The following is a 26,973-nucleotide window of genomic DNA, read 5'->3' as shown; positions in this document are numbered from 1 at the left end:
TAAATATGTATAAATAATTATTATGTTTGGTTAGAGATAGCAAAAAATTACTAGTATACTATTTTATTTAAATTTCTTTGGGTATAATTATTTTAAAATATTTTTTTATGTTATTTATTGTATTAATTGAAAATGAAGTTATTTTTATTTTAAAAAATTACTAAATAAGAAAATAAAATCAATATTACATTAGTAATTTTTTAATACATAAGTTTGAGGTGTATATCAAATTATCCTTTATAATATTTGTTACATCATTGTTGATAATAGAATATTACTAAATTTTTTTATTATTTATAAAAACTAAACAAAATAATTTAAATAATAAAAAATAATCTGTTTTCAATATAGGGACATTGGGATGAAAAATATATTCCAAATGTAATAAATAGTTAAAGAAGACATAAAAAATTAAGGGGGCACCTTTTTAAATATATGATTGGATATAAATATAATATATCATCATCTAAAAAATGTTATATTATCATTAATTTAAAATTATTTAACTATTTATATATCAAATTATATATTAAAAAATATCCACCTAGTTTACTGAAAATTAAGTGTGATTGGTTCCAATATGCATCATGCCGTTGCCACCAGTTCCTCGCACAAAATGGTTAATAGGTTTTAAAATTGGTAAGCCCTTGGGAATCTTTCATTGGCCTTTAAACAAAAACCCAGTGACTTGATTGGCGTGTTTTTGACCAACTGAATTATTTTCTTTCTCCCAATTAATCAATTTAAAAATGGGCATGTGGGATGCACTAGAGCAACACTATCAATTGACACAACAAAAAAAAGAAAGAACGTGTAATCCAATGAAATTGGTGCCCTCTTTTATTTTATCAACTTTCTTAAAATACAACCTATTACCGCCCCACTCACTCAAACCCATAATCTCCTGGCCGTAGTGGTGCCTCTAATTGACTTTTCCAAGTTCATTTTTTAATCTACTTTCTAATTGATTTTTGTTTTCATCAAAAGTTTGGTGAAAAATACCAATTTGGTCCTCTATCCTCTACCTTGCTTATGTATTGATACACACTTTTTGAGTATTTTGTTGATCAGTCGAGTAACTTGAAAACAATATTGGTGAATTCAGGGTCAATGACCGAGGGATGGTTATAGGGAGAGATGGAAAAAAGATCTCAATCTTTGTCTCTAGCTCATTTTTATTATGGGGATAAAATAATTTTTCGTTACCTCCCTATAAGTAAAAATTCACTCTCCATCCCATCTCCGTTCTCATAGAAAAAAATTCTCTTCTTATACTTGTAAGAAAAAAATTTCTCTTTATAGCCTTTAAACATAATAAAAATATATTAAATAATTAAATTAAGTAAAATTAAAATCAACATATTATTTCAAATACCATAAATATAATATATTAATCACTTTAATATACACAACAAAAACTTAAATAAATTAAAAAAACATAAATAATCTAAAATTATAAAGATATATTAGTAAGTAAATATATTACTATAAAAGGATGAGAATGGAGACAGAGTGAGTAAGGAGTGGGGCAAAAAGAGAACACATAAATTTTCATCTTTGATTGTGAAAATTTTTTTCACCTATATGTTTATCTTTTTTTTTTTTAGTTTTATCAAAGAGTCTCCTCTCTGTTAGAATTAAAACTTTTGAAGTCGAACCAAAATTATTATCTCTACAATGATCCAATCCTCTCCCCGATATTATGGCATGTAAAGGATAACAAATTCTAATAAACTTTCCAAAGGTATTTCCCAACGATTGTGATGTGTTCATTCATCGTTGTAGTACTTACGTAAGTCCTTACATAATGAAAAACAAATTCATGCATATATATGTAAGCTTAAATCTTTATTGTCGCGTTATGCTATAATATAAGTTAATTTTAAAAAGCAAGTCAAAATGATTTTTAAATAATTATTTACTATTACTAAGACCAAACAAACCACAAAAAAATTCAGTTATTAATAGGGAAAAGGACTATTTCCCACTCATCTTTTAGCTCATTCTCAAATTTATACCTATGGAAGATCAAAAATCTTTTTTCCTATCTATGACCAAATTATTGTTCATTTTTCTAGTTAAGAACATGGGTAAAATAGTTATTTTACTGTTTAAAACCTTAAAACTTTAAAATTTTACCATTTACCCCCTTCAGATTTTAAAAACTAACAATTAACCCATTCTCAAAGTTTGAAAAATTTAGATTTCACCCCTAGGGTTTGCTTCCTTCTCCGGCTACCACCGATGACTGACGCATTCGACTGATCTCTCATCTCCGACTACAAAGGATGACCTTTCGTTGCCCAGATTTGGAAGACGAAGCGCCATCCAGATATGAAAGAATAGACGAAGGACAACGCTTCATAGTCCTTCGTCGTCGCGTCTGGATGACGCGACGAAGAGAAACCTCTTCGTCACACGGTGGTGCGACGAAAAGATCTCTGTCTCTTCGTCGCACCGTGCGATGAGGAGATGAAGATCTCTTCACAACACCACCGCCGTCGCACCAGGAGAAGGAAGAGGTCAGAGACGACGTTGGAAGATGAAGTTGAAGAATGAGGGTAAAACTGCTAGTTTTGAAAGTTATGGGGGGTGGTTACGTTTTGAAAAATATGAAAACCCTAGGTTTTGAGGTGAAAATATTAGTTTTCAAAGTTTAAAAACTTTAAGTAAAAGTAAAATGTTAATTTCTAAAACCTAAAGGGGGTTAAAAGTAACAAACTTTATAACTTTTTAATTTAAACAGTAATATGACGATTTTACCTCTGTCTCTAACTGAAAAAAATAGATGATAATTTGGTTATGAGAAGAAAAAAAAATTTTTAATCTTTCATAGATATCGGTTTGAGGATAGGCTAAAAGATGGGTGGAAAATATTCTTTTTCCCTTATTAATAATCAAAACTTCCGGAACGCATGTCAGAGAAGCGTGTCAAATCCATCGACCTATTGCCCAACTTCATTGGCAAATTCTGTAAAAACAGAATAAGTACATCTTTTTCTTCATTATTCTTTCGTAAAATAAGAATAACTTCATGGAAAAAGGGCAATTTTTCATCGAAATTTTATTGAAATAATATATATATATATTTATTTATTTATAATAAATAAAAAACTTAAATATTCATTTAAGTTTTAATCTATTAAAACATGTTTATAAATTTTTTTATTAAAATTAAAGGATAAATTCGTTATTTTATCAGTAATATTAAAATAATTAAAATCATATTTTATTTTGTTTCGTTAATTTGAAAATTTAATATTTTTTCTTTGAATTAAAATTTAAAAAATTCATTTTTTTCTCTAAAATCCAACCATTTTTTTCAAAGAACAACCAATCAATAGTGAAGGAACAAGGCCCTGTAGTCTAAGGATGACGACCGTTATCTAAATCTGGACGATGCTCATCATCTAATAATTAGCCGTGTCGGTCATTGGTGGTTGGAGAGAGGAGTGAAGAAAAAATTAAGGATTTGAGAGAAAAGAATAACTTTTCAAAGTTCAGACATGAAAGTTAAATATTAATTTTTAAAACCTGAAAGAGAACATAAGATGAAATTATATATTTTTTAATATTATTATTAAATAACAATTTTATTATTATATTTAATGATAATTTATAAATAAATAAATATTTGAGTTTTTTTATCTATCATAAAAGTATTTTTAAGATTAAACTAAAATTTGTGTGAAAAATAATCCTTTGCCCTAACTTTAATAATACTCTAGAAAGACAAAATTATCTTTAAAAACAAGAGAGGGGAAAAAAAATGTCTCACATTAAATAATCGAAATGAATAAACACATATTTTAGGAAGTGTAAATACCATGGGCTAGAAGAAGCCTGAAAAATGAGAGGCGTGCGTCAAACTTATCAAATGAATATCATTTTCAAGGAAAAATGGCGGAGAATTATCCGCCCGCATGAAACATGGCTACACATGCAAATCACGTTATGCATGTAAGTATGTTGGGATAATTGTTCTGTCTAGTCTGCTGCATAATAAAGGGACTTAGGAATTAATTAATATTTGAACTATAACTAGTTATTGAAGAGTCTTTAGACTGACTCGTCGATTCAATTTTAATCACAAGGCATGAAAATTGAGTTTGACTAAATATGGTCTCTCATTTATTATTGTAATACTTAATTTCATCAACCCATCACGTGTTGATCGAACGAAAAAAAATCCAATAATCAGATAAATTATTTAAAAAGTTACATAAAATATACAATTCAGCAAGGAAATATCAACATAGAAAGTTCGCATGTTAAAAAAGATAACCCCATAATCCACATTCATCAAAACGCCAAGGAAAGGGAGAAGGACTATTTCCCACCCAACTTTAGATGCGTTCTCAAAATGATACCCACGGCAGATGAAAATCCAGTTTTCCCACCTATGAGCCGTTAACATGGATGGTTTTTGTTTGCATTAGGGTAAAATGTCCATTTTACCCTTGTTAGATGAAATGACAAAAATACCCATTTGCAAAATTCATCCCAAATTTGCTGTGAGGGTTTTCCTTCACCCCCCTTAGGTTTTAGAAGCTAATATTTCACCTTACCTAAAGTTTTTAAACTTTGAAAACTAACATTTTCACCCCCCAAACCTAGGGTTTCCAAATTTTTCAAAAAACAGCCGCCCCCCATAACTTTCAAAACTAGCAGTTTCACCCCCATTCTTCATCTTCATCTCCCGACGTCTTCTCCGGCGTCGTCACCGGCCTCCTCCTTCTCCTGGTGCGACGGCGGTGGTGCGACGAAGAGATCTTCATCTCCTCGTCGCACGGTGCGACGAAGAGACGGAGATCTCTTCGTCGCACGATGCGACGAAGAGACTTCTCTTCGTCGCTCGTTGTCCAGATCTGGGAGATCATCGGATCGTCGCTCGTCGCTCTTCTTCTCTCTTCGACGAAAGTCTCTCTTCTTCTCTCTTCGTCGCTCGTCGGATCTGGAAGACGCGACGACGAAGGACGACGAAGCGTCGTCCTTCGTCTGTTCTTCCAGATCTGGACGACGGTTCGTCGTCCAGATCTGGGGGACGAAGGGTCGTCCTTCGTCGTCCTTTGTAGTCGGAGATGGGAGATCGGTCGAATGCGTCGACCGTCGACGGTGGCCGGAGAAGGAAGCAAACCCCAGGGGTGAAATCTAAACTTTTCAAACTTTTAGGATGAGTTAGTTATTATTTTTTAAAACCTGGAGGGGGGAAACGGTAAAATTTAAAAGTTTTAAGGTTTTAAATAGCAAATGATGATTTTGCCCCTATCCCTAACTGAAAAATTGGACGACAGTTTGGTCACTGGTGGGAAAACTGGATTTTCATCTGTCGTGGGCTGTAATCTGAGAATGCATCTAAAGTTGGGTGGGAAATAGTCCTTCTCCCCCAAGGAAATTATATATAGCACCTTAGATCGTTACAGATATATCAATAAGGGAAAAGAACAATTTCCCACCCAAGCTTTGTTGAAATGACAAATATATATCTATGTTAGATAAAAAACTGAAATATCTTTCAAAGTTTTAATATGTTAGGACATACTCATGTATTTTCTGTTAAAATTAAGGGGTACATTCATCATTTTATCAGTACTATTAAAATAATTAAAGTTATATCTCATTTTTCCTCTTTTAGTTTGAAAAATTAACATTTTCCTCTCTAAATTAAGTTTAAAAAAATTCACTTTTTTCACCTGAAATTTAACCACTTTCTTCAGTGATAGCCAACCAATGGCAAAGAAGTCGTCGTCTAAGTATGACGAGTGTTGTCCAGATCTGGTCGACTAATCTAGATTTAGACAATACTTCGTTATTCATTCTAGACGACGCTTCATCATCCTCATTGGACGATGCTCTGTTGTCCAGTGAAGGACGAGGAGCATCGTCCAAATCTGGACGATGTTTGTCAATTAACTTTCAGTTATGTCGGTCGCCAGTGGTCAGAGGGAAGAATAAAGAAAAAAATTAGGGATTTAGAAAAAAAAAATCACTTTTCAAAGTTTAGGTATGAAGGTTAAATATTAATTTTTAAAACTTGAGGGAAAAAATGAAATAAAATTATATATTTTTTAATAGTATTATTAAATAACAGTTTTACCTTTATATTTAGCGAAAAATTTAATGACAATTTAAGAATGAGCGAGTGTTTTGGTTTTTTATCAATCATAGATATATTTTTGAGATTGAACTAAAACTTGAATGAAAAATAGTACTTCACATATGACTATTGTGCATGAGTGACTGTATGTTTAATGCATGATTTTGATTGAACTAAAACTTAGATAAAACATAGTACTTCATATATGACTATCGTGCATGGGCGACTGTATGATTAACGCATGATTTTGACGTTCAGCCTGATCATATGTGGAATACTTGTTTCAGTGTACAAACATATGCTAAATCAGAAATGACACATAACTGAACATGCATTTTCTAATATGATTTTGGATCTATTCTCCTATAATTCCCAAACATTATCTCTAAATCTATCTTTTCAAGCCCTATTTGTGCATCATTTAGAGACAAAACTAGTTATATTGTGTATTACTCTTCGTCTTTCTTTGAAAAAGCATTTTTTGCATGTTTCTATATACACAAACAGTTCCTAATTCTCATTAACTTTTTTTTTCCCCAATTTCTGATCTAATAAGAAATTCTGGAAGGCTTTGATTAGCATTGGCTGATCGACAATGGCGTCTTATCTACATGAAGCTGCAACTGGGCAGTAAATTTCAGTTGATTTTCACTTTTATCGGTTATATTTAATAATATATAATATTTATATTTAGCAAAAAAAAAAAAAGAACTATCCAGAAAATAATATATAAATACTGAGTAAGCCAGAAACTGCCATAAAATACCTTATGTCATCTGTCTGTTAAATCTCCGCCCTTCATTTCTTATCACACCAGCCTCTCTCGATTCTCTTTTCTCGCACCAAGTGGATGAGTGCTTCGTTTCAAACTTTTTTAATGGTTAAGCACTCTTCTTTATCCAACTTCTGAAAAACTTCACTCAGGTTGCTGTGCTGTTTTAAGCATATATCTTTTAATGGTTTTTACACACATTTGAAGTAACGTCTCTTATTAATTTGGTGTGGTATCATCCCGAGGATTTTGATAGTACATTAACGACACTTTGCTCTCTCCTCTTCAATCCCTGCGATTGCAGAATTCCTCCGTGTCTTCTGCTTCTGCTGCTTGGTATGTGTTTATAATGCTTCTTGACTTGTAATATTAAACGAAAAAATTGATTGTTCTTCTGAATTCTGATATTTCCTTTTCTATCTTGAGTACCTTTCTGGTTTAGACTTTACTCTATTTCTGATTGGTTTTGTCAGTTCTGAGCAATATTTCTCAGTGGCTACTGGAATAATGAACTGTTTGAGATATATCTTGAAACAGGATTAAGTTCATCTAGCAAGGGTCGAAAATGGCTCCAAGGAACAGTCGCGGCAAGGCTAAAGGCGAAAAGAAGAAGAAGGAAGACAAGGGTATGGCTTCATTAATTAGTTTTCAATTTTGTTCATCATCTTTGTTCCAATCTCTGTATACCATTTAATCAGTAATATTCTTATCATTAAAATCTTGTTTATTACAGTTCTGCCGGTTGCTATGGACATCACCATAAACCTTCCAGATGAAACTCGCGTTATTTTAAAGGTTTGTTGCTCTTAATTCAGTTCATAGCTCCTGTGTTGAAGTTTAATTGAGTAAATCCAGCTAGATTTCTGTCTACATAATTTAATTTGCTCGATGCAGTTACGAGTCAGCGGCACCGAGGTGCTCCTCGTTCTTTAATTTTCTTGGGCATTTTAGACTTGGCCAAAACACTTGTTCCCACCTAAGATAAAAGGGAAATTCTACACTTTTACTCAGCGAACTTTCCAAAATTTAAATACTTATTTATAATTAAATTTTCGTTAAAAATCTTAAATAGTATTAGAAGTAAAATTATTATTTATAAAAAAATTTTAAAAATTAAAGTTTTATCATATTTTATTTCTTAAATTTAAAAATTTTATAATTTTCTCTAATCTCAAATTTAAAAACTGATAAATATCCTCAAAGATTTATTTCTTTTCTTTTCGGTGTCAATTCACCATCTTTGATCATTGGTTGTTTTCCCTCTTGTTTTATCTCTCCCTTCAATCACTCTCTCTTCCCTATTCGACTGTCTTTAGGTGAGACAAAGATGACGAGTCTTTATCTAAACATTTTCGTCTCAGACAAAGATCCTCATCTTTGTCTTGATTGAAGATGACTAGAGAGAGAAAAGAGAATAATTAGAGGAAGAGATAAGGTAAGAGAGAGAACGATCGATAATCAGAGACGATAAATCGATGTTAGAGAGAAAAAGAATAAACCTTAGAGAGTATTTATCAATTTTTAAACTTTGAGTTAGAGAAAATATAAGATTTTTAAATCTGAAAAGTAAAATAAGATAAAATTTTAAATTTTTTAATAAATAATACTTTTATTTATAATTTTAATTGATATTTTTAATAAAAAATTTATTTATAAATAAATATTTAAAATTTTAAAAATTAGAAAGGTAAAAGTTTGAAATTTCATTAAAACTCTTATGTGGGGATAATCTTTCGGCCTTTACACTTTTTTCATACTTGCAAGATTGTCTTTATTCCATAATCTTGACTATTCCAATGTCAGCAAATTTGTCAGGCATTTTAATGGCTGAAACTTGAATGCCTTGTCGTTTTCACGGTAGATAGAAATTTGCTAAACAACAATTTACTTAGCATCGTAAATGAAATTTGTTTTGAGAATTGAAAGCGTGCCGTTGTTTTCTCTCGAAATAATAATTGAATTTAATTTGTCAGGACGGGAATTTTAATTTTGATTATGATTATTTGACTTTGTGTTTGTCTAATTGAAAAATCGAATGCTAGATTTAGACTTTTGTATTAACGTAAGATGAACATTGGAATTATAACAGGGAATATCAACGGACAGGATCATAGATGTCCGTCGCTTGCTAGCCGTGAAAGCAGAAACTTGTAGTATCACAACATTTTCATTATCTCATGAGGTAAATGTCCGATACAATCACCGGCCTCTTTATAGATTATTTATCAAATGTGTTAGAAGTTTAAAAAAGGATAAAGAATTATTTTTAACCCTAGGTACCCTCTTATTTTAAATTTTAAAAATTTTATTTATTCAATTATAAATAATAAAAGTTACTACAACTTTAATCATTTAAAATTTTATTTCTTTATTTCTTTTAAATTCTAAAAGTTAATAATTTTTTTCATATATTAAGTTTTAAAAAATCACATTTTCTCTCTTAGAGTTTAGGTTTTAAACTCTGACACTATCTTTAATACTTCTCTAATGTCATTTTTTTTTTCTTTTTTTGATGGTCGTTATCTCATCATCTTTCACCCAGTAAGAGATGATGTTTCATCAAGAAAGATGAAACATCACCTCTTCGACAAAGACGAGTTAGATCTTGTTTTTGTCTTTCTAAAAAAAATGAGACTCTCATCTTTGTTAGGGGAAATGAATAACTTTATCTTCCTGATGAAGTTGAGAGTTATTTATAACAATAATTGATGTCATCTAAGCTTTAAAATAAGAGAAACTTGATTGTCAAAAAGAGAAGAGATATCAAAAAATATTTGTCGTTGATGATAATGTTAGAGAACTAGAAACTGAACTTTAGAAGAAAAATATTATTTTTTAAAATTTGAGTTAAAGATAAATTTTTAGTTTTAAAAATTTAAAGAGAAAAAATGATTAAATTTTGATTTATTTTTAATGTTATAGGTAAAATAATGATGTTATTTTTATAAAAAAATATTTAAAAATTTTAAAATAAATAAACAAATATTCGTGGGGAGAGGATATTTTGAATAACAAAAATTGTACTTTGGCATTTCAAAAAGTTGAAACTTTTTAGTTGAAAATTTTCACAAATGACAGGCACGCGGGCCACGGTTAAAGGACACTGTCGACGTGTCAGCATTAAAGCCTTGCATCCTTATATTGACGGAAGGTAAATTTCCATTAACGGCTAATAATTATTAATAACGGCTTTATTTATCGTGTGCCGCTTTGGCGCGACGCCTAGAAAAATAATCCGTGGGTTTTGGCTCCCAAATTTCAAACAGAGGATTACAATGAGGAGCAGGCTGTGGCGCACGTTAGACGAGTGCTGGACATCGTTGCGTGTACGACTTTCTTTGGGCCGTCCGGTGCGACCAAGGACGGCGCGAAGTCGGACGTGGCCAAGAATGCGGTGGATAATAAAAGTGCCAAGAAAACCATCGTGAAATCCAGTTTTAACAAACAATCACCACCACTGCCATCATCGAAAATTTCAAAATCCCTGTCGTCCAATGATGTGTCCGTTGACGGAGACGGAGAGATGAGTCACTCCTGCCCTAAACTCGGCAGTTTTTATGAGTTCTTCTCTCTTTCACACCTCACTCCTCCTCTCCAATGTATTGTTTTCTTTCTTTATATCTCTTCATAAAAAAAGGCATTTTCAGTGTTTATAAAAATTATATTATATTAAAGAAGGTGGATGTGCATCTTACAGTTATAAGAAGGGCAACGAAACGACATCTCGAAGACGTTTCAGCTGATGATCATCTTTTATCACTTGATGTAGGAACTTCTTACTTGTTAAACCAACTTATACAAATGATTTAGATAATACTTTTTTTTTTTTTTAATGCGTCTTCGAGATTTGAGACTTGTTGTTAATTTCAGGTGAAGCTTTGCAACGGGAAGCTGGTTCATGTTGAAGCCTGTAAGAAGGGTTTCTATAGTGTAGGAAAGCAGCGGATTCTCTGCCACAATCTTGTTGATTTGTTGAGGCAGCTTAGCCGAGCGTTTGACAATGTCAGTTTTCTTGAGTGTTGATTTAGTTTCTCTATATTATTAGCTTTCATAACTTTTGCATATAATGCCCAAATATACATAAAAGGTAGCAGATATGTATTGACATTTAGTCTTTTATTTTAATTGTAGTTGTAATTGAATCGGAGATTTTAGATTCTGTCGAACTTCTTTTTACCTTATGCTATTTTGACTTGATGTTGATTGGGTAGAAAATATTTGGTTGACGTTACATTTCTCATTTATGTCATTTCAGGCTTATGATGATCTCATGAAAGCGTTCTTAGAGCATAATAAGGTGAACAGTTGTTTCAATATTTACTGTTATTTAATTTTGATTTTAACATATCAAATATTCTTTGAATAATATTGTGAAAGAATTGTCTGATAATATAGTTTTATGAATCCTTAGTTTCTTACTATGTAGGTCCTGTTTTATGCTGTTAACCTATTCTATTTTACCTTGTAGTTTGGAAATCTTCCTTATGGTTTCAGAGCAAACACATGGCTCATCCCTCCTATTGCAGCACAATTACCATCAGTTTTCCCTCCTCTTCCTGTAGAAGATGAAGCATGGGGAGGAAATGGAGGTGGCCTAGGAAGAGATGGAAAAAGTGATTTGTTGCCTTGGGCTTATCAGTTTTCGTCTCTTTCATCTATGGCTTGCAAGACAGCAGAAGACAGACAGATCAGAGATAGGAAAGCTTTCCTTCTTCATAGCTTATTTGTTGATGTTGCTATTTTCAGAGCCATCAAGGCAGTGCAGCATGTTATGGGAAGATCGATTTTAAGCTGTTCAGCTAGCACTGAAATTCTATATACTGAGAAAATTGGGGATTTGAACATCATGGTTATGAAAGATGCAACCAATGGAAGCTTTAAAGTCGACACTAAAATTGATGGAACTCAAGCAACTGGAATGGATAGAAAGAATTTAGTAGGAAGAAACCTTCTGAAGGGAATCACTGCTGATGAAAATACAACTGCACATGTAAGATATGGTGTAATCTCTTTGTGGTTGAGATGTTATTTAATTTCCTTGAATTGTTTGAAAAAAGCTTTAAATTGATTGCAGGATGTTGCTATCCTTGGTATTGTCAATGTAAGATATTGTGGCTATGTAGCTATTGTGAAAGTTGATGAGAGAGGGAACAAAAAAGATGTTCCTCCATTGCAAAGCTTTGAATTTGAACAGCCTGAAGGTGGCGTTAATGCCTTAAACATTAACAGGTTTTTGCGAAGTCTGCAACTTTATTTCAAAAATATTATATATTAGTATTTGTTGCCCCTTTTAAGACTCTGAGAATTTCAATAGGTTTTTAGTGACTAAAGTAAAAGTTTGAAACTTAGAATAGCAATATGGTTGTGTTATTGCATACAGTAGTCTCTGCCTATGTCTGCATGTGAATTATTACTTCTTAAATTCTGTGCCATGTGATACGATATACCATTTATTTTGTGCTGACAATGTATGTTCTTTTAGTTAGTGGTTTTCCTTAGTTATTTGGTGTCATTATGCAAAGTCTAAGTCCCATATTTTCTAACAGTTTAAGATTACTTCTTCACAAAACAACACCATTAGAACACAACAAACTGGCACCACATTTGCAAAATTTGGAATGTGAAGAGCTTAATGCTTCCCAAGCATTTGTGGAGAGATTGCTAGAAGAGAGTATAGCTAAACTTGAGGAAGAGGAATCAGAGCAGGACCAGTTTGTGAGATGGGAACTTGGAGCCTGTTGGATACAACATTTGCAAGACCAAAAAAATGCAGATAAAGACAAGAAACCAAAAAATGAGAAGGCTAAGAATGAAATGAAGGTTGAAGGGCTTGGGACGCCTCTTAGGTCTCTTAACAACAATAAGAAAAAATTGGATGGAAGCAATCAGAAAATTCAGTCTGAAAATTTACAATCCTGTGCAGATGGAGTAACTGGGGAATTTGAATATTCCCCTAGAGCTTCTATAGAAGATCAGCTTGAAACCAGTGCCAAAGATAATGAACTTGCACTTAAAGGGATGCTGTCTGATGAGGCGCTTGCTCGACTAAAAGAATCCGAAACTGGACTTCATCGTAAGGTAATATTTTTTGATATCACTTCAGGGCAGGACATGTTAAATATCATGCTCAGTGTTTTACAACAGAGTGAGAACTACTTTATCATGATTTGACAGTCTTTGCTGGAATTAGTTGACTTGTCCAACAAATATTACGTTGAAGTCGCTTTACCGAAACTGGTAATTATTTGATTATTTTTCCTATGGATCTGCATGTGAATAAGGTTATGGTGTTTCTTTGTTTTAATTCTGATAATGCTATACAGGTAGCAGACTTTGGTTCTCTGGAACTTTCACCTGTTGATGGACGGACTCTAACAGACTTCATGCACACTAGAGGCCTTCGGATGCGTTCTCTTGGACATGTTGTAAGTACTTTTTTCTGAACTGGGGTTCTTCTGCTTAAGTTTGTACTTATGTACATGTTCCTGGAGGAAATCTCTATGGAACTACAGGTTAGATGATATTTATCTATCTGTGTTTAACATGCTACTTGCCTGTCAAATTTTGTAAATTATGTTGCTCAAGAATGTTAAGAGGAATTTAAGACTATTTTTTTGATATAAGAAATAAGTAAATTTTGGGTGGGTCCCTTACATATTCTTTCTAATATATCTTTTGTACTAGTGATAAAACTGCAGAATCATATACACTATGAACCTAGCTTTATCTTCTTTCTGCTTCCGTCTACCTCACTTTGAGTATGAATGAAAATTGTAGCATTCGACTTAATCTAGTTTGCAATTGATTAGAACCATCTGAGGATTTATACCCTAATGAAAATGTGGAAACATCTAATTTATGAAATGCTACATTTATGGGCTTTTCCATTGTCTCTGACATTGGGAATTTGTTTTTAAAACCAGGTGAAGCTTTCAGAAAAGTTGTCACATGTACAATCACTTTGTATCCATGAGATGATAGTTCGAGCCTTAAAGCACATTCTTCGGGTTGTGGTTTCTGCTGTTGGTAATACTGAGAAAATGGCAGTATCAATAGCTGCTGCACTGAATCTGATGCTGGGAGTTCCTGAAAATAAAAAACTAGATAGGTCTCTTAATGTCCATTCCCTTGTGTGGAGATGGCTGGAGGTGTTCTTGCTGAAGCGATATGGATGGGATCTACATAGCTTAAATGACAAAAATCTAAGGAAATTCGCGATTCTACGAGGATTATGTCACAAGGTATTTGACACTATCCAATTTTTTTGGAACTACCTACATCATGCAACACTGACAACATGGATTTGCTGTTCTGTGATTCATGAAACTTTTAATTGCAGTCAGTTTTGAAGGTCACATATCTTTGACTAGGGACACATCATGAGCACTTTATTTCAGTTTTGGAGAATTTATGGCAGGAGAAATACCATTTAGTAGTTAAACCTGAGATTTTTCATATGAATGGATCATATGAGTGTCATAATTTGTTCAAAGACTTTTGCCAAATTTTGGATGTGCACTGTATAATTCTAATTTGATGAATAATATTCATGAGTAAAGTTATATATAAGCAGGTTTTCTCTCTTAAACCCATCAAGTGATTACTACTTTACCAAAGTGTTCCCATTATCCATTTTTAAATTGGGTACATTGTAGATATATACAGATAAACTGATGTTTTACTCTGTTAAGGAAGTCAGTACAGGAAAGTTATATTACTGGCTGCAGTATAAACTATATCTTGCATCCACTGAGAAGTTTATAGGCCATGAATCTTATATTATGAATGAAACATTAATTGAGCATTTTGTTTTTTTGTTGTTATTTTTTAAGGTGGGCATTGAATTGGTTTCGAGGGATTTTGATATGGATTCTCCAAGCCCATTCCGGAAAACAGATATTGTTGGTTTGGTGCCTGTGCACAAGGTAATGAATAAGAAATCGAATAATAGAACATGTCCCTTTCTACCTTGCCTCTGAACTGTTGAAAAAATTTCTGTATTTCATTCTTAATCGAATTTTCTAATTATTTGCAGCAAGCAGCATGCTCGTCTGCAGATGGAAGGCAGCTCTTGGAATCGTCAAAAACAGCTTTAGATAAGGGAAAACTTGAAGACGCAGTTACCTATGGAACAAAGGTACTTCTTAGACTAACTTAAACCTGTTTTTCGTATGAGTCAGTATTAACATGCTTCAGAAACTATTTCATCACCTTACTTCTTTCCTTCTGTGGTTTGTGAAGGCCCTTGCAAAACTGGTAGCAGTTTGTGGTCCCTACCATCGAATGACTGCGGGTGCTTACAGTCTCCTTGCTGTAGTCTTGTATCACACTGGAGACTTTAATCAGGTTTGTGGGCTATCCATTTTGCTCTGGTGTTGCTAGACATCTTGGCACCAATAGGTTTTTAACTTCTCAAAATTATATTTGAATATCTTATAAATGAGCAAGATGAGTGGCCGTTTAGGGATTTAGTTGACTGTTTAAGCATGTTAACACCTAAAATCAGTCTGTATCGTAATGAATATTTTCAAGTCCTATAACAAATAATAGTAAATATATTCAAGACAATTCTCAATTAACAATCTGTCCATAATACAGGCAACAATTTATCAGCAAAAAGCTTTGGATATCAATGAGAGAGAACTAGGGCTTGATCATCCTGATACGATGAAGAGTTATGGGGATCTTGCTGTGTTCTATTATAGACTTCAGCACACAGAGCTAGCTCTCAAGTATGTTTTATTTCTGATTAACCTGTAGGTTTGCATTAACTCTGCATTAAGCCTTTGATCAAATGGTAGCAGTGAAGAACTGAAGCCTTATTCAAATGTTTCAAAAACTTTTTCATGGCGCAAAATCACGTTTAAGAATGAAGGTTTTTTTTTTTGTCATGTACTTTGATGAAAAATGCCCCTTTCTCTTTTAGTACAAAAAAAGGATGATGGATGATGTGATACACCTTATGATTTCTTTGAAGAATTTGGGAATCTGTTTCTAGTTTATATATTTTTTGCTTTCTTTTTTCCATGAATAACTTCCGGATTTATTTTTGCTTATATATTTTATTAAGTTTTCCTTTTTTTCCCCTTTTGAGAAATATCCTAGTGACATCTTGAAAGTCTTTCTTGAAGATCATACATCTTATTTATGCCTTGAATTAATGTTGATCAGGTATGTAAAGCGTGCTTTATATCTTTTGCATCTCACTTGTGGCCCATCTCATCCAAACACTGCTGCAACATACATCAACGTGGCCATGATGGAAGAAGGACTTGGGAATGTGCATGTTGCCCTCAGATATCTTCATAAAGCTCTGAAGTGTAATCAAAGGTTACTTGGTCCAGATCATATACAGGTTCAGTTTTGTTTAGTATATTTTAACTTTTCATTTCAATTTTGGCCAAAGTTTGTAAATGTTATACTATTTGTGTACTCTGTTCCTATCTCATGGATGGTTGAATGAAACACTACGTATAGCACAATTCCACCACTATAATTATATCCCATCATTCCATGAAGCTTGAAACTTGGGCAATTTTGATGTGTGGAATGGGACTGTGGTATGTCTGTGTGGAATATGACATGATATTGGTAGGCCTGTTAATACTCTATATAGCAAAGAGAATTGGAAATGCCAATCTAGAGCTCATTGATTGGACCATGATAATTCATCAATTGCAGTCAGATTGAGTTAGTGCTAACTGCAGTTTTTTACAGCAATGAATAAATGATTTCTGAATTTTCATTTTGCACTGTGGGCATGCTTATTCTATACATTACCACTGGAAGATTTATTAAAAATTCCAATTCACTGAAATATTTGTTTGCTGTTCTAATTAGATTTCTCTGATTGTGTTGATGTTCTCCAGACCGCAGCAAGTTACCATGCCATAGCAATTTCACTCTCATTGATGGAGGCATACCCGTTGAGTGTTCAACATGAACAAACAACCTTGAAAATTCTTCGAGCTAAGCTGGGCCCTGATGATCTACGTACACAGGTATTTTAATCTTAGTTACAAGAGTTATACTCTTAACAATTTTGTTTTTGTTTCCTAGGAGACCTTTCTGCTCACCCTAGCTTAGTGGTAATACAAGAAATTTTGGGTTATGTGGGAAATTATACTTCATTGCTTTTATTCATTACTGGAATATTTGGCATGTGCAGTCAAATCAGAGTATGTATTTTTTACTCTTCAAATGAGGAACTTTAAATAATGAGTTCAGACTTCAAATCAAGACACCTTTATATCTAGTATCTCTGTTGTGATGATGGTGGTGAGAAGAGGGAGGAGGTTGTGTTTGGGATAGAGACATTTGGTGTAGTCTATCGGACCTTCTAATCATTAAACTTGATTACAAAATTTGTGATCTGATGCTGCAGGATGCTGCTGCTTGGCTTGAGTATTTTGAGTCCAAGGCTTTTGAACAGCAAGAAGCTGCACGAAATGGTACCCGGAAGCCCGATGCAACCATAGCCAGCAAAGGCCATCTGAGGTAATTTGTTTAAGTACTGTCCTGGATGGTATTGACTTTATGTGATTGGTGATGTTTAAACATTTATGTTGATGATGGAGACACTTTCTTTCATATAGAAATACCCAACCCTTTTTTTGCTAATTCCTTTCTCTTCTTTTAACAAAAAATGACAGTGTATCAGATTTACTTGACTACATTAATCCAAGTCATGATGCCAAGGGAAGAGATGTCTCAGCCATAAAGAGAAAGATCTATATTACAAAGGTATGTCATCATTTGGGTAACAACCAGTCAGAGTAAAATTTTGGATTATGGTGGGATTAACATATTTTTGCTATCAATTGAGTGATGAGTGACTTCCATGTCTGGGTATCTTATCAAACTGTTGGCAGCTTTTCTTGAATGTTACCACTGAAGGAGAGTTGATAAAATGATCAGTTCCGTCTGTGATGGAAATCAATTAAAAAATGATATCCCTAGAAAGAAATATTTTGGTGAAGTTTGGTGTTCAACATATTTCCATAAATCACCAAACATGAATTGTAAATTAGTTATTGTGATAACAGTCTATGAAATTGAGATAATACTGTTTGCACTGATCTGATAGTAGTCTTACTAATAATAATGAATTAAGAGGCAAAATCTTTTTTCTGTGAGAGACACGTCTTTCTAAATAAAAATTTGACTTCTTTGATGGCTTTTAAGAAACCCATCAGATTTACATAACTATTTTGAATATGCAAAAATCTGAGTGAAGCTTTACACTGGGGAAAGAGTTCCTAAATTGTTTTGATGGGTACCAAGTGTGGTCCATTGTGTCAGATGAACTCTGTAGATCTCTGCATTGTACTTGATCATACTTAGTATAACTTTTTTACAGGTGAAGGGAAAATCATTCCAAGATATCAATATCACAAGTTCTGATCCATCTCCCAAGGAAGATCTGAAAGAAAGTTCAGATGATGAGACACACGTACCTGAACCAGGTGGTGAAGTTGAAGTTAACCAGGGGATTAGCTCTGAACTGTTTCAGCAGCAGCAGCAGCTTGTGGAGGAAGAGCCTACGAAGGAAAATGTCAATGTTGTCAAAGAAATTTTATCTGAAACACATGATGGAGGAGATGATGGATGGCAATCAGTTCAACGGCCCAGATCTGCTGGCTCATATGGACGGAGGATAAAGCAGCGGCGAGCAACAATTGGCAAGGTTTATAGTTATCAGAAAAGGAGTATGGATGCAGTTGTTGACTACCCACCAGTCACAAATACTCATCAGCACAGCAGGCATTTTCTTTTAAAGAAAAGGACAATGTCTCATGGAAGTTCTGTAGATCACGCTGTGAATTCTTCACAAGGTACCAAATTCGGGCGTAGAGTAGTTAAGGCTGTAACATACCGGGTAAAGTCCACTGCTTCATCTACGAAGACAGATACAAAAGAAAATTCTAGAAATGGTGGTGAGCTCTTAAGTTCTCCATTAGAATCTCGAGATACTTCTATACCAAATGATCTAAGTTCAGTGAAAATAATCAGTTTTGGAAAATCTCCTTCTTACAAAGAAGTGGCATTGGCCCCACCAGGCTCCATTGCAATGTTGCATGTAAGAGCTCCCCCTAGTGATATTCCAGATAATCCGGAACTCAGTGCTGTAAGATGTGAAAATGAAGGAAATGAAGGAAAAGAAACTGTGAATACTCTTGTAACTGGGATAGGGGACTTTGTTGAAGAGAAAATCAGAAATTCTAGGTCGGAATTAACTGATAACTTGAAAGAGGAAACTGGCATTGTTAAAAAGAGGGAGGAAACTCATTTAAATGATGTGGTGGAAGATAATCCTTCTTTGATGGTTTCTAAAAATGTGGAAGAACTTGATCCTGGTGTTGTTGAGGTTCATGAAGTGGTACAGGATAATATATTGATTGATAGTATACCCAATTCAATTGATTCTGCTCCAAGAGATTTTTATGAGAATGATTCATCCAGAGGCTTCGAATCCCCTGATAATTCAAACCCTGACCTTCAAGTATTAGAGGATTTGAAGGACAAACCCTCGTCTGTGAAGTCAGATGGTACTCGGGGATTTATGAATAGAAAATTGTCTGCATCAGCAGCACCATTCAATCCATCACCAGTTGTTGCACATGCACCAGTAGCCATAAACATGACTATGCCTCCTGGTCCTGGTGCAGTTCCAGCTGTTGCCCCTTGGCCTGTAAACATGACTCTTCACCCAGGGCCTGCTACTGTCTTATCCACTGTTAACCCAATGTGCTCTTCCCCGCACCACCCATATCCATCACCTCCTCCAACTCCTAACATGATGCAGCCATTGCCTTTAATGTACCCTCCTTATTCACAACCTCAAGCAGTGCCTACTGGTACATTGCATCACAATCATTTCTCATGGCCATGCAATGTAAGCCCCGATGTATCAGACTTTATTCCTGGAATGTTTTGGCCTGGCTGCCATTCAGTGGAGTTTTCTGTTCCACCACCTATTGTTGAGCCAATTGCTGATCCAATTTTGAAGCCAAAATTGCAATCTGATGACTCTACTATTCTGAGTTCAATGCCAATCCTGCCAGTGAATATTGATGCTGTGGAAGAAGCTAAGAAAGAAGTGAACATTCGAGCATCTAAAGCAGTGGATAATGCAAATGAAGTTGTTGAGATTGGTTTGGAAAGTGTAAAGGAAAATAGTCATTCAAATCTATGTGGGATCAAGGATGCTAGGAATGGGTCAAATCATTTCAACAGTCCAAATGAAAGTTCTGGAAGTAGAGTTGCAAGAACCGAAGGTGAGAAAACCTTCAGCATTTTATTAAGGGGGAGACGGAACCGGAAGCAGACTTTGAGAATGCCAATTAGTTTGCTTAATCGACCATATGGCTCACAGTCCTTCAAAGTCGCATATAACAGGGTAGTCAGGAGTGAATCTCCAAAGTTAACCAGCTTTTCTTCAACTGAAGATTCTGCTGCCCGTGCTATATAATTTAGGTTTTGTTTTCTGAGAAAGTTAGTTAGCAGGCTCCATTGGAAAACAAAAAAGAAAAAAATTACAGGCCTTCATTCTATCAGAAAAGGGACAAAAGTTTTCTTTTTTGTTTTCTCTTTTCCCTTTTTTTCTTCTCATCCATCACAAATTGCCTTGCCTCATCAGTTGTATGATCACATCACTTTCTGAAAGGATGCAGGTCAGTTTACTTAGCCAAAGTGTACGCTAATATGTATTGCTTCTTTTCCAGTGGATTTCTTGATGAAACATCATTTATGTCATTGACTACTTCACTTTTACTTTTTCCTTTTCCTCATTAATTCTTTTTTCCGATACAACTCTAAGAGACAAAAATAGGGAAACTTTCTCATAATATTCTACAAGAAGATGGTTATAATTGTGTGAAAGGATTATTTATAACTAAATATATTGACATCCACCTAATTTGCAGGTACTCTGCTTTTGATGATATGCAAAGGGATGCTGGTGATGAGGACCAAAAGGCTGTCTTTTCTGCATCAGGTGTTGCCTTGCACTTACAAATCTGTGAAAACCACTACTTCGTTTTAGATGTTGTCTTGCTGTTGATCTTAGTTCCCTTATAATTTATCTAACAAATTAGATAGTGTTGAGTTTTTGGGACGTTGGACCTGGCCTTTTTTTCCGTACAGAACTGGGTGCTATAAAACTTATAGGATCCGATTTGGAGGTCCCACTAATATTTTTCGGCTGGCCAAAGGTTTCACTCAGTTTGCAGGTTTACAATTGAAGATTCATTTAAAATCATACGTGTTCTTCTGTGGTCACAATTTCGATTCATTTATGATATGGTTAGGAAATTTTGGTATCTTGAAATTTAAGTTTTCTTATTTCTCATTGCAATAATGAGTTGGATCACTATTTTGATTTGATTGTACATGACTAATTTTCGCCCAATAGGCATTGACACATTGTTCTTAGTTTACTCAGTCATTATACCCTTTTTTCCCACTATAGTGAATGCCTTACAAAGTATTCTACTCACCATCAGTACTGGGTTTTGGTTCCCGGAAACACCAAAAGGTCGAAACCACTTCTTGACTGGGACGATTCAGAGTTGTCATTATAGAGGTCGAAATTTCTTCTTAAGAAATAATAAAAAAGGATATCACGAAGCCTGTTCAATAATAGATTATATTTACTTTGAAGAAACGTTGAACTCAAGTTTCCTTTTATGCCAAAACTTCTTATGTAACCATAATGGTTACACCCAATGATCTTATTTTGGAAAGATCACAAACACGTTATCACTGTGATAGCAACAGACATGATGACATTATTTTTACATGGGCTTTTACTATTTTGGTTATGTATTCATACTGGTTAAACTGTAGAGTACACGCTGACGAGTGAGGCAAATGTATAGGGGCAGACGTGTTGTTTTATCGGTATAAAATAATATTATATATATCATTTTATATATAAATAATAATATATTATTATATAATTAAATAATTAAAAATTAAAAATAAAATAATATCTAATTATATAATAATATATTATTATTTGTATATAAAATTATTAATATATAAAAATATATAAATAATATGTGAAGATCAAGTAGAGCAATCATGTACACCACATCTAAGTACACCCGGAAAACATCCCAGTGGGGTGACCCAAACACCCCTCCACATATTTATATATTTTTTATTTTGCAAAAAAAAAAAAAAAAACAGCAACCAGTTTTGGTTTGGGATAATTTTATTATCAAACAGATTCCTGATATATTATTAGAATGATTAAAAGAACTTAATTTATTACAGTTTTATATTTATTTATTAATTTTTAATAAAAATAATTTTTATATTAAAATAATAAATAAAAATATATAAATTAATAAAATAATATTTTTCAAAATAAATTGATTAATTAAATTTATAATTTAACAATAAACAAATTTTAATATATTATTAAATAAAAATAATTTAAAAAATTAATAGTTTAATATTTATTATTATTATTATTAATAACAATTAACCAAAATTTATAAATATAATAATTATTCATCCAGAGCAAAATTTATGAAATATAATAATAATTTAAACTATTGTAATCTCTCTACGTGAAAAAATATTTTTATAAAAGGTCAGCCGAAATTATTTTTTAATTATTAAGCGAATGGCAATAATTACAGTTCTTCCTTTCATCATTCCACCGAATCCTTACCCTAAACTTTGCTTATTTATTAAACTCCCATCTCTTCTCCCCTTTGAAACCGTTTGATCTTCATCATTTGACTCTAAACAATTTCGGCGGTGACTTTCTCCTTCTCTTTTCTCTCGCAAAGCGTCGCTCCCTTCTTCCTTACCTTTTTTATACACAGATTCATTTGATCCTTTTCTTGCTTTTCTTTAAATTCTTTGTTCATTCTTCAATAAAATTTTCCATTTTCTTCAATAAATCTTCGTGTTTTGCAGAAATAGAACCATACCCGTCAAAGAATTAGCCATAATTTGATAATTTTTTGTTTGTTTCTTGTTATCTGAATGGAATTGGATAGCATTGAGTGTGTGCCATCTTCAGATTTGACTGATCAGGATGAGATCCATCACCATCTTCATCAGTTTCCTGCAATTACAAAGCCTCATATTAATACCAACAATAACTCCAGTGTCTCTTCAGTTATTCATCCAGGCACCACTAGTGTCCATGAACTTCTTGAATGTCCTGTTTGTACTAATTCAATGTACCCTCCGATACATCAGGTTTGTTCTTTGGCTCGCGGGTTTTATTCCTTCTGTTTTTGTTAATGAAGCCGTTATCTTTTTCAACCTTTTTAATGTTAATTATTGGGCTTTTATGATTGTTTAATTGTGCTTGATAGCAGTTTTATCATTTCTGGTCAGATTTAGTCATTTCTTTTTTACTTATTTTGAGTTTTTGTCTGTAACCTTTTCTGGTAATTTGGTGTTAGGATTAGCTGATAACCCAGAGTAGTATTGCTAAAGGATTTTAGGCTTGCTGGTTGGTTGATCTGCGTTAGATTTTATGTATTTTATTGGTGGAATATTTTGCATCTTGATCAAGTGGAACATAATAAGCATTACCGGTTGGTTCTAGCAAGTTTTTGGATTTTCAGATTTCTGAAAGCGATTGTTTTTGAATTACGTGGGATTAAGAGTGAACAGGACTGCCTGTTTCTGGCCTATTTCTTAGCCTCTTAATGATCCAATCAGAACTTCTTTTTGGTGAAGTCTTATCATATAATTATCAAGTTGGAAGGGAATCTTGTAGGGAGCATATGGAAGACTGTAGTGGACTAGCTTTATGGCTTTTTAAAACTGTAAGAAAGCCAAACTGGTTCGCTTGATGTTAAATTCCCGTACTTGTAATGTTGAAATGGCAAGTATCTAGCAATTGTAGAAAATAGTGAGGTGAGACTAGCTCAGGTATTTTGCTTCATCTGTTATTATTGCTAAATAGCAACCACGACAAAAGGGCAATTGTGAGGTGGTGCTCAGTACAAGTTATACAAGAAATCTTCTGGGCATGAGAAGTTAAGTAAATATCATACCGAGCTGAATAATTCCTTGTCTGCTTCTTTGTGTTGTTAAACTGTGCAAAATGTAGAAGTTGCGCATAGAAGAAATCTGGACTCTTCCTATTTGTGAACAATTGTGGGATTGTTCCCTGTTATAATCATGCACACTGTTAGAATATGGGAGGAAGAATAAGTTATCACATGTCGTTTCATTATCTAAAGAAGGAAGGAATATATCTTTTTTTGCTATGTTTAGCAACATATCTTTATTTTTGGTGTGCATAATTTCTTTAGTTTGTCATAAGATGTCGTTGGGGTTTGGGATCATATCATTATCTTCTTGCATCATTCTCGGATTGGGTAAACCTTTTTCTGTTAAAATGTCTTAAAACTGGCTTGAGCATAATTAAGCTATCTGTCTTATTTATGTAAAAAAAAAACTTGATTACATATACTCTCATATTTATACATTGAATGAGTTAAAGTGGCAATATCCATGGGTTCTATACTGGTATTTTGTAAGTCTCCTTAACTTGCAATTGCAGAAACTTTGAGATGATAAAACCATATAAAAATTTTTGCTGAATTGTTTTCCCTATTCTTCTGCTTCTGCAGTGCCACAATGGGCATACACTCTGTTCAACATGTAAAACAAGGGTACACAATCGATGCCCTACTTGTAGACAAGAGCTCGGTGATATAAGGTGTCTAGCTCTAGAGAAGGTAGCTGAATCGCTTGAACTGCCTTGCAAGTATATGTCTCTTGGATGCCCAGAGATTTTCCCGTATTATAGTAAACTCAAACATGAGGTTGTGTGCAACTTGAGGCCTTACAACTGTCCGTATGCTGGGTCAGAGTGCTCTGCTGTTGGGGATATACCATTTCTCGTTGCTCATCTGAGGGATGATCACAAGGTGGACATGCATTCTGGATGCACTTTCAACCATCGTTATGTCAAGTCTAATCCTCGTGAAGTAGAAAATGCCACATGGATGTTAACTGTACGTATATGTTTCTCTTCTTTGATTCAATTTATTTGGAATGAAGCTAAATGAAATCAAATGCTTCTTGCTGGTTGGTAACCTCATGAAGAGACATGCTCAGTTACTAGTTATAGGAGCATCAGCTATAAAGTTTGTGATGCCTGTTATAAGCATTTAAAATTCTGTCATCCTGATAAAAAGTAGCAAGAGAGTTCTTTCTTTTGCCTTGCCCTCTTGTCATTTCTTGTGTGCTTTTGGCCAGTAAACGCATCACATTGAAACGATTCAAAAGTTCATAACTGGAAATTGAATGTTAAGAAATTAAGACACTGATGATCATTATGGTTTACCTCCATTCTGCTGGTTGATTGGTACACTGGTCCTGTTGCGGGTAGGTTTGATGTAATTGGCCTAACATGTTGTACTTTCATTTTCTTGATCTCACAAATAGTTGTGTTTACCATGTCCGTTTTTTATACTGAACTCTTTCTTTTTTATTATCTATGTTAGGTTTTCCACTGTTTCGGCCAGTACTTCTGTCTTCATTTTGAAGCTTTTCAGCTGGGGATGGCTCCAGTGTATATGGCATTCCTCCGTTTCATGGGTGATGAGACAGATGCCCGTAATTACAGCTACAGTCTCGAGGTTGGGGGAAATGGACGGAAACTCATTTGGGAGGGTACCCCTCGAAGCATAAGAGACAGCCACAAGAAGGTCAGAGACAGCCATGATGGCCTAATTATACAACGCAATATGGCACTCTTCTTTTCTGGAGGAGACCGGAAAGAATTGAAGCTCCGAGTTACAGGCCGGATATGGAAAGAACAGCAGAACCCAGAAGGTGGGGCGTGCATACCAAACCTCTGTAGTTAAGTTAAGGATGTTTTGAAAAGTCTAGCACTCGATCATATGCGAATGCTGAATTTGTTGTACTATTATTTGTCGACGCAGAAAATTACTGAGGATCTCTCTGAAATATGTATGGATGTTGGAGGCTTAAGCTGTTATTAAATGTTAATGAGCTTCCTTCGTTTCTTATTGCAGAAAATGGAATTCTGGCTTAATCAAGTTTTAATTGAACAGACTTCTCCGATTGTTTGATTCTACTGACATGATTTTAGTATATGATTTTCGGGTTATTAATTAAAATAGATACAAATTTTTTCACCTAGGTTTTTTAAGCAAACTTATAATAATTTTATTTTTTAAGTAAATTTAATTTTGTTTTAAATAATATTCTTACCCATTAATTGCTTTATCCTTTCGCTTAATTATATCAAAAATTTTTTTTTGATAACTTATAAATATTTTATATTTGTTAGGTTATGATTCAAAGATTCAAAAATCTATTTGAAATAATTAATTTTTGTTTAATATAAATTAGAACAAAAAAAATTAACATAAAAGTACGAAAAAAGGCACGTGAGGATGTGTGCAGGTGCGTAAAACTCATTATATATATAAATATATATAAAATTTAAAAATTATTATTATTATTATTATTATATATTATATTATATTATATTATATTTTATAGCTGACGTACCTTACACACTTTTTACTCACCTTACGTAGCTTTTACGTACTTTACGCATCCTACATGCCATTCATTTGCACTCACCATTCTCCTAATTTATGCTCATCTTTTCATTTTTATCTGTATTTAAATAAAAATTTATCAATTTTTAAATATATTTTGAATATTTGAAACATGACTTACTGAATCTTGAAACAAAACTTATCAAATCTTCAAAAAAAATTAAACTAAATTCAATGTAATTAATTGAGAGTGACGTAAATAGTTAAGAATGACGTAATTAACCAAAAAAGTATTCTTGAAATTAAAATTAAATTTGTTTATAAAAATAAAATTACTGTAAGTAAAAAAGTTTAGACAAAAAAATTATTACTGATTTTAATTAATATCCCATAATTTCCTCACTAAATCAAATCCCAGTCTTCTTCCAGATTTTTAGCCATCTCTTCTATGTCTTCTTCAACGAACTTGTATTTATATCTAAACAGCACCCTATCAAATTCAGTCGTTAAAGCTCATCAAAGTAGTAATATATGATTTACAATTGCATTTAATTAAACTTAATCCTTATAAAATTTGTTTACAA

At 33.4% G+C, this 26,973-nt stretch overlaps 2 protein-coding genes across 3 annotated transcripts; both read left to right on the top strand.

Moving 5' to 3' along the window:
* Positions 1–6,876: 6,876 nt before the first annotated feature.
* On the top strand, positions 6,877–21,190 carry LOC123217054 (protein TSS). Of its 2 annotated transcripts, XR_006502408.1 has the most exons (25): positions 6,877–7,205; positions 7,407–7,495; positions 7,603–7,664; positions 8,959–9,051; positions 9,948–10,020; positions 10,136–10,468; positions 10,567–10,634; positions 10,740–10,871; positions 11,125–11,166; positions 11,338–11,859; positions 11,944–12,098; positions 12,416–12,947; positions 13,044–13,106; positions 13,193–13,294; positions 13,793–14,110; positions 14,702–14,794; positions 14,905–15,006; positions 15,111–15,215; positions 15,468–15,601; positions 16,041–16,224; positions 16,739–16,870; positions 17,254–17,366; positions 17,522–17,612; positions 18,229–20,542; positions 20,795–21,190. XR_006502408.1 is itself a non-coding variant. In XM_044637802.1 (24 exons), exons 2-24 carry the CDS (start codon positions 7,435–7,437, stop codon positions 20,338–20,340), a joined length of 5,622 nt encoding a protein of 1,873 aa, XP_044493737.1. In that variant the 5' UTR covers positions 6,877–7,205; positions 7,407–7,434; the 3' UTR covers positions 20,341–20,642. The 2 variants fall into 2 exon arrangements, 1 of the variants encoding a protein (XP_044493737.1); XM_044637802.1 differs by lacking the exon at positions 20,795–21,190 and having other exon boundaries at positions 18,229–20,642.
* Positions 21,191–22,518: 1,328 nt separating this feature from the next.
* On the top strand, positions 22,519–25,956 carry LOC123215297 (E3 ubiquitin-protein ligase SINAT3-like). The gene is made up of 3 exons (XM_044635333.1): positions 22,519–23,090; positions 24,482–24,868; positions 25,361–25,956. Exons 1-3 carry the CDS (start codon positions 22,872–22,874, stop codon positions 25,721–25,723), a joined length of 969 nt encoding a protein of 322 aa, XP_044491268.1. The 5' UTR covers positions 22,519–22,871; the 3' UTR covers positions 25,724–25,956.
* Positions 25,957–26,973: the final 1,017 nt, after the last annotated feature.

Source organism: Mangifera indica, chromosome 5 (genome assembly GCF_011075055.1).
Source record: "Mangifera indica cultivar Alphonso chromosome 5, CATAS_Mindica_2.1, whole genome shotgun sequence".
Classification (NCBI taxonomy): Eukaryota; Viridiplantae; Streptophyta; class Magnoliopsida; order Sapindales; family Anacardiaceae; genus Mangifera; species Mangifera indica.
This window is presented reverse-complemented; position numbering and strand designations above follow the sequence as displayed.

Bases quoted from the DNA above. Each gene is read 5' to 3' on its own strand.
- LOC123215297 (XM_044635333.1), top strand. From the start codon at position 22,872: ATGGAATTGGATAGCATTGAGTGTGTGCCATCTTCAGATTTGACTGAT. The intron at 23,091-24,481 runs GTTTGTTCTTTG...CTGCTTCTGCAG, and splicing joins TGTACCCTCCGATACATCAG to TGCCACAATGGGCATACACT. The intron at 24,869-25,360 runs GTACGTATATGT...TATCTATGTTAG, and splicing joins ATGCCACATGGATGTTAACT to GTTTTCCACTGTTTCGGCCA.
- LOC123217054 (XM_044637802.1), top strand. From the start codon at position 7,435: ATGGCTCCAAGGAACAGTCGCGGCAAGGCTAAAGGCGAAAAGAAGAAG. The intron at 7,496-7,602 runs GTATGGCTTCAT...TGTTTATTACAG, and splicing joins GAAGAAGAAGGAAGACAAGG to TTCTGCCGGTTGCTATGGAC. The intron at 10,872-11,124 runs GTCAGTTTTCTT...ATGTCATTTCAG, and splicing joins TTAGCCGAGCGTTTGACAAT to GCTTATGATGATCTCATGAA.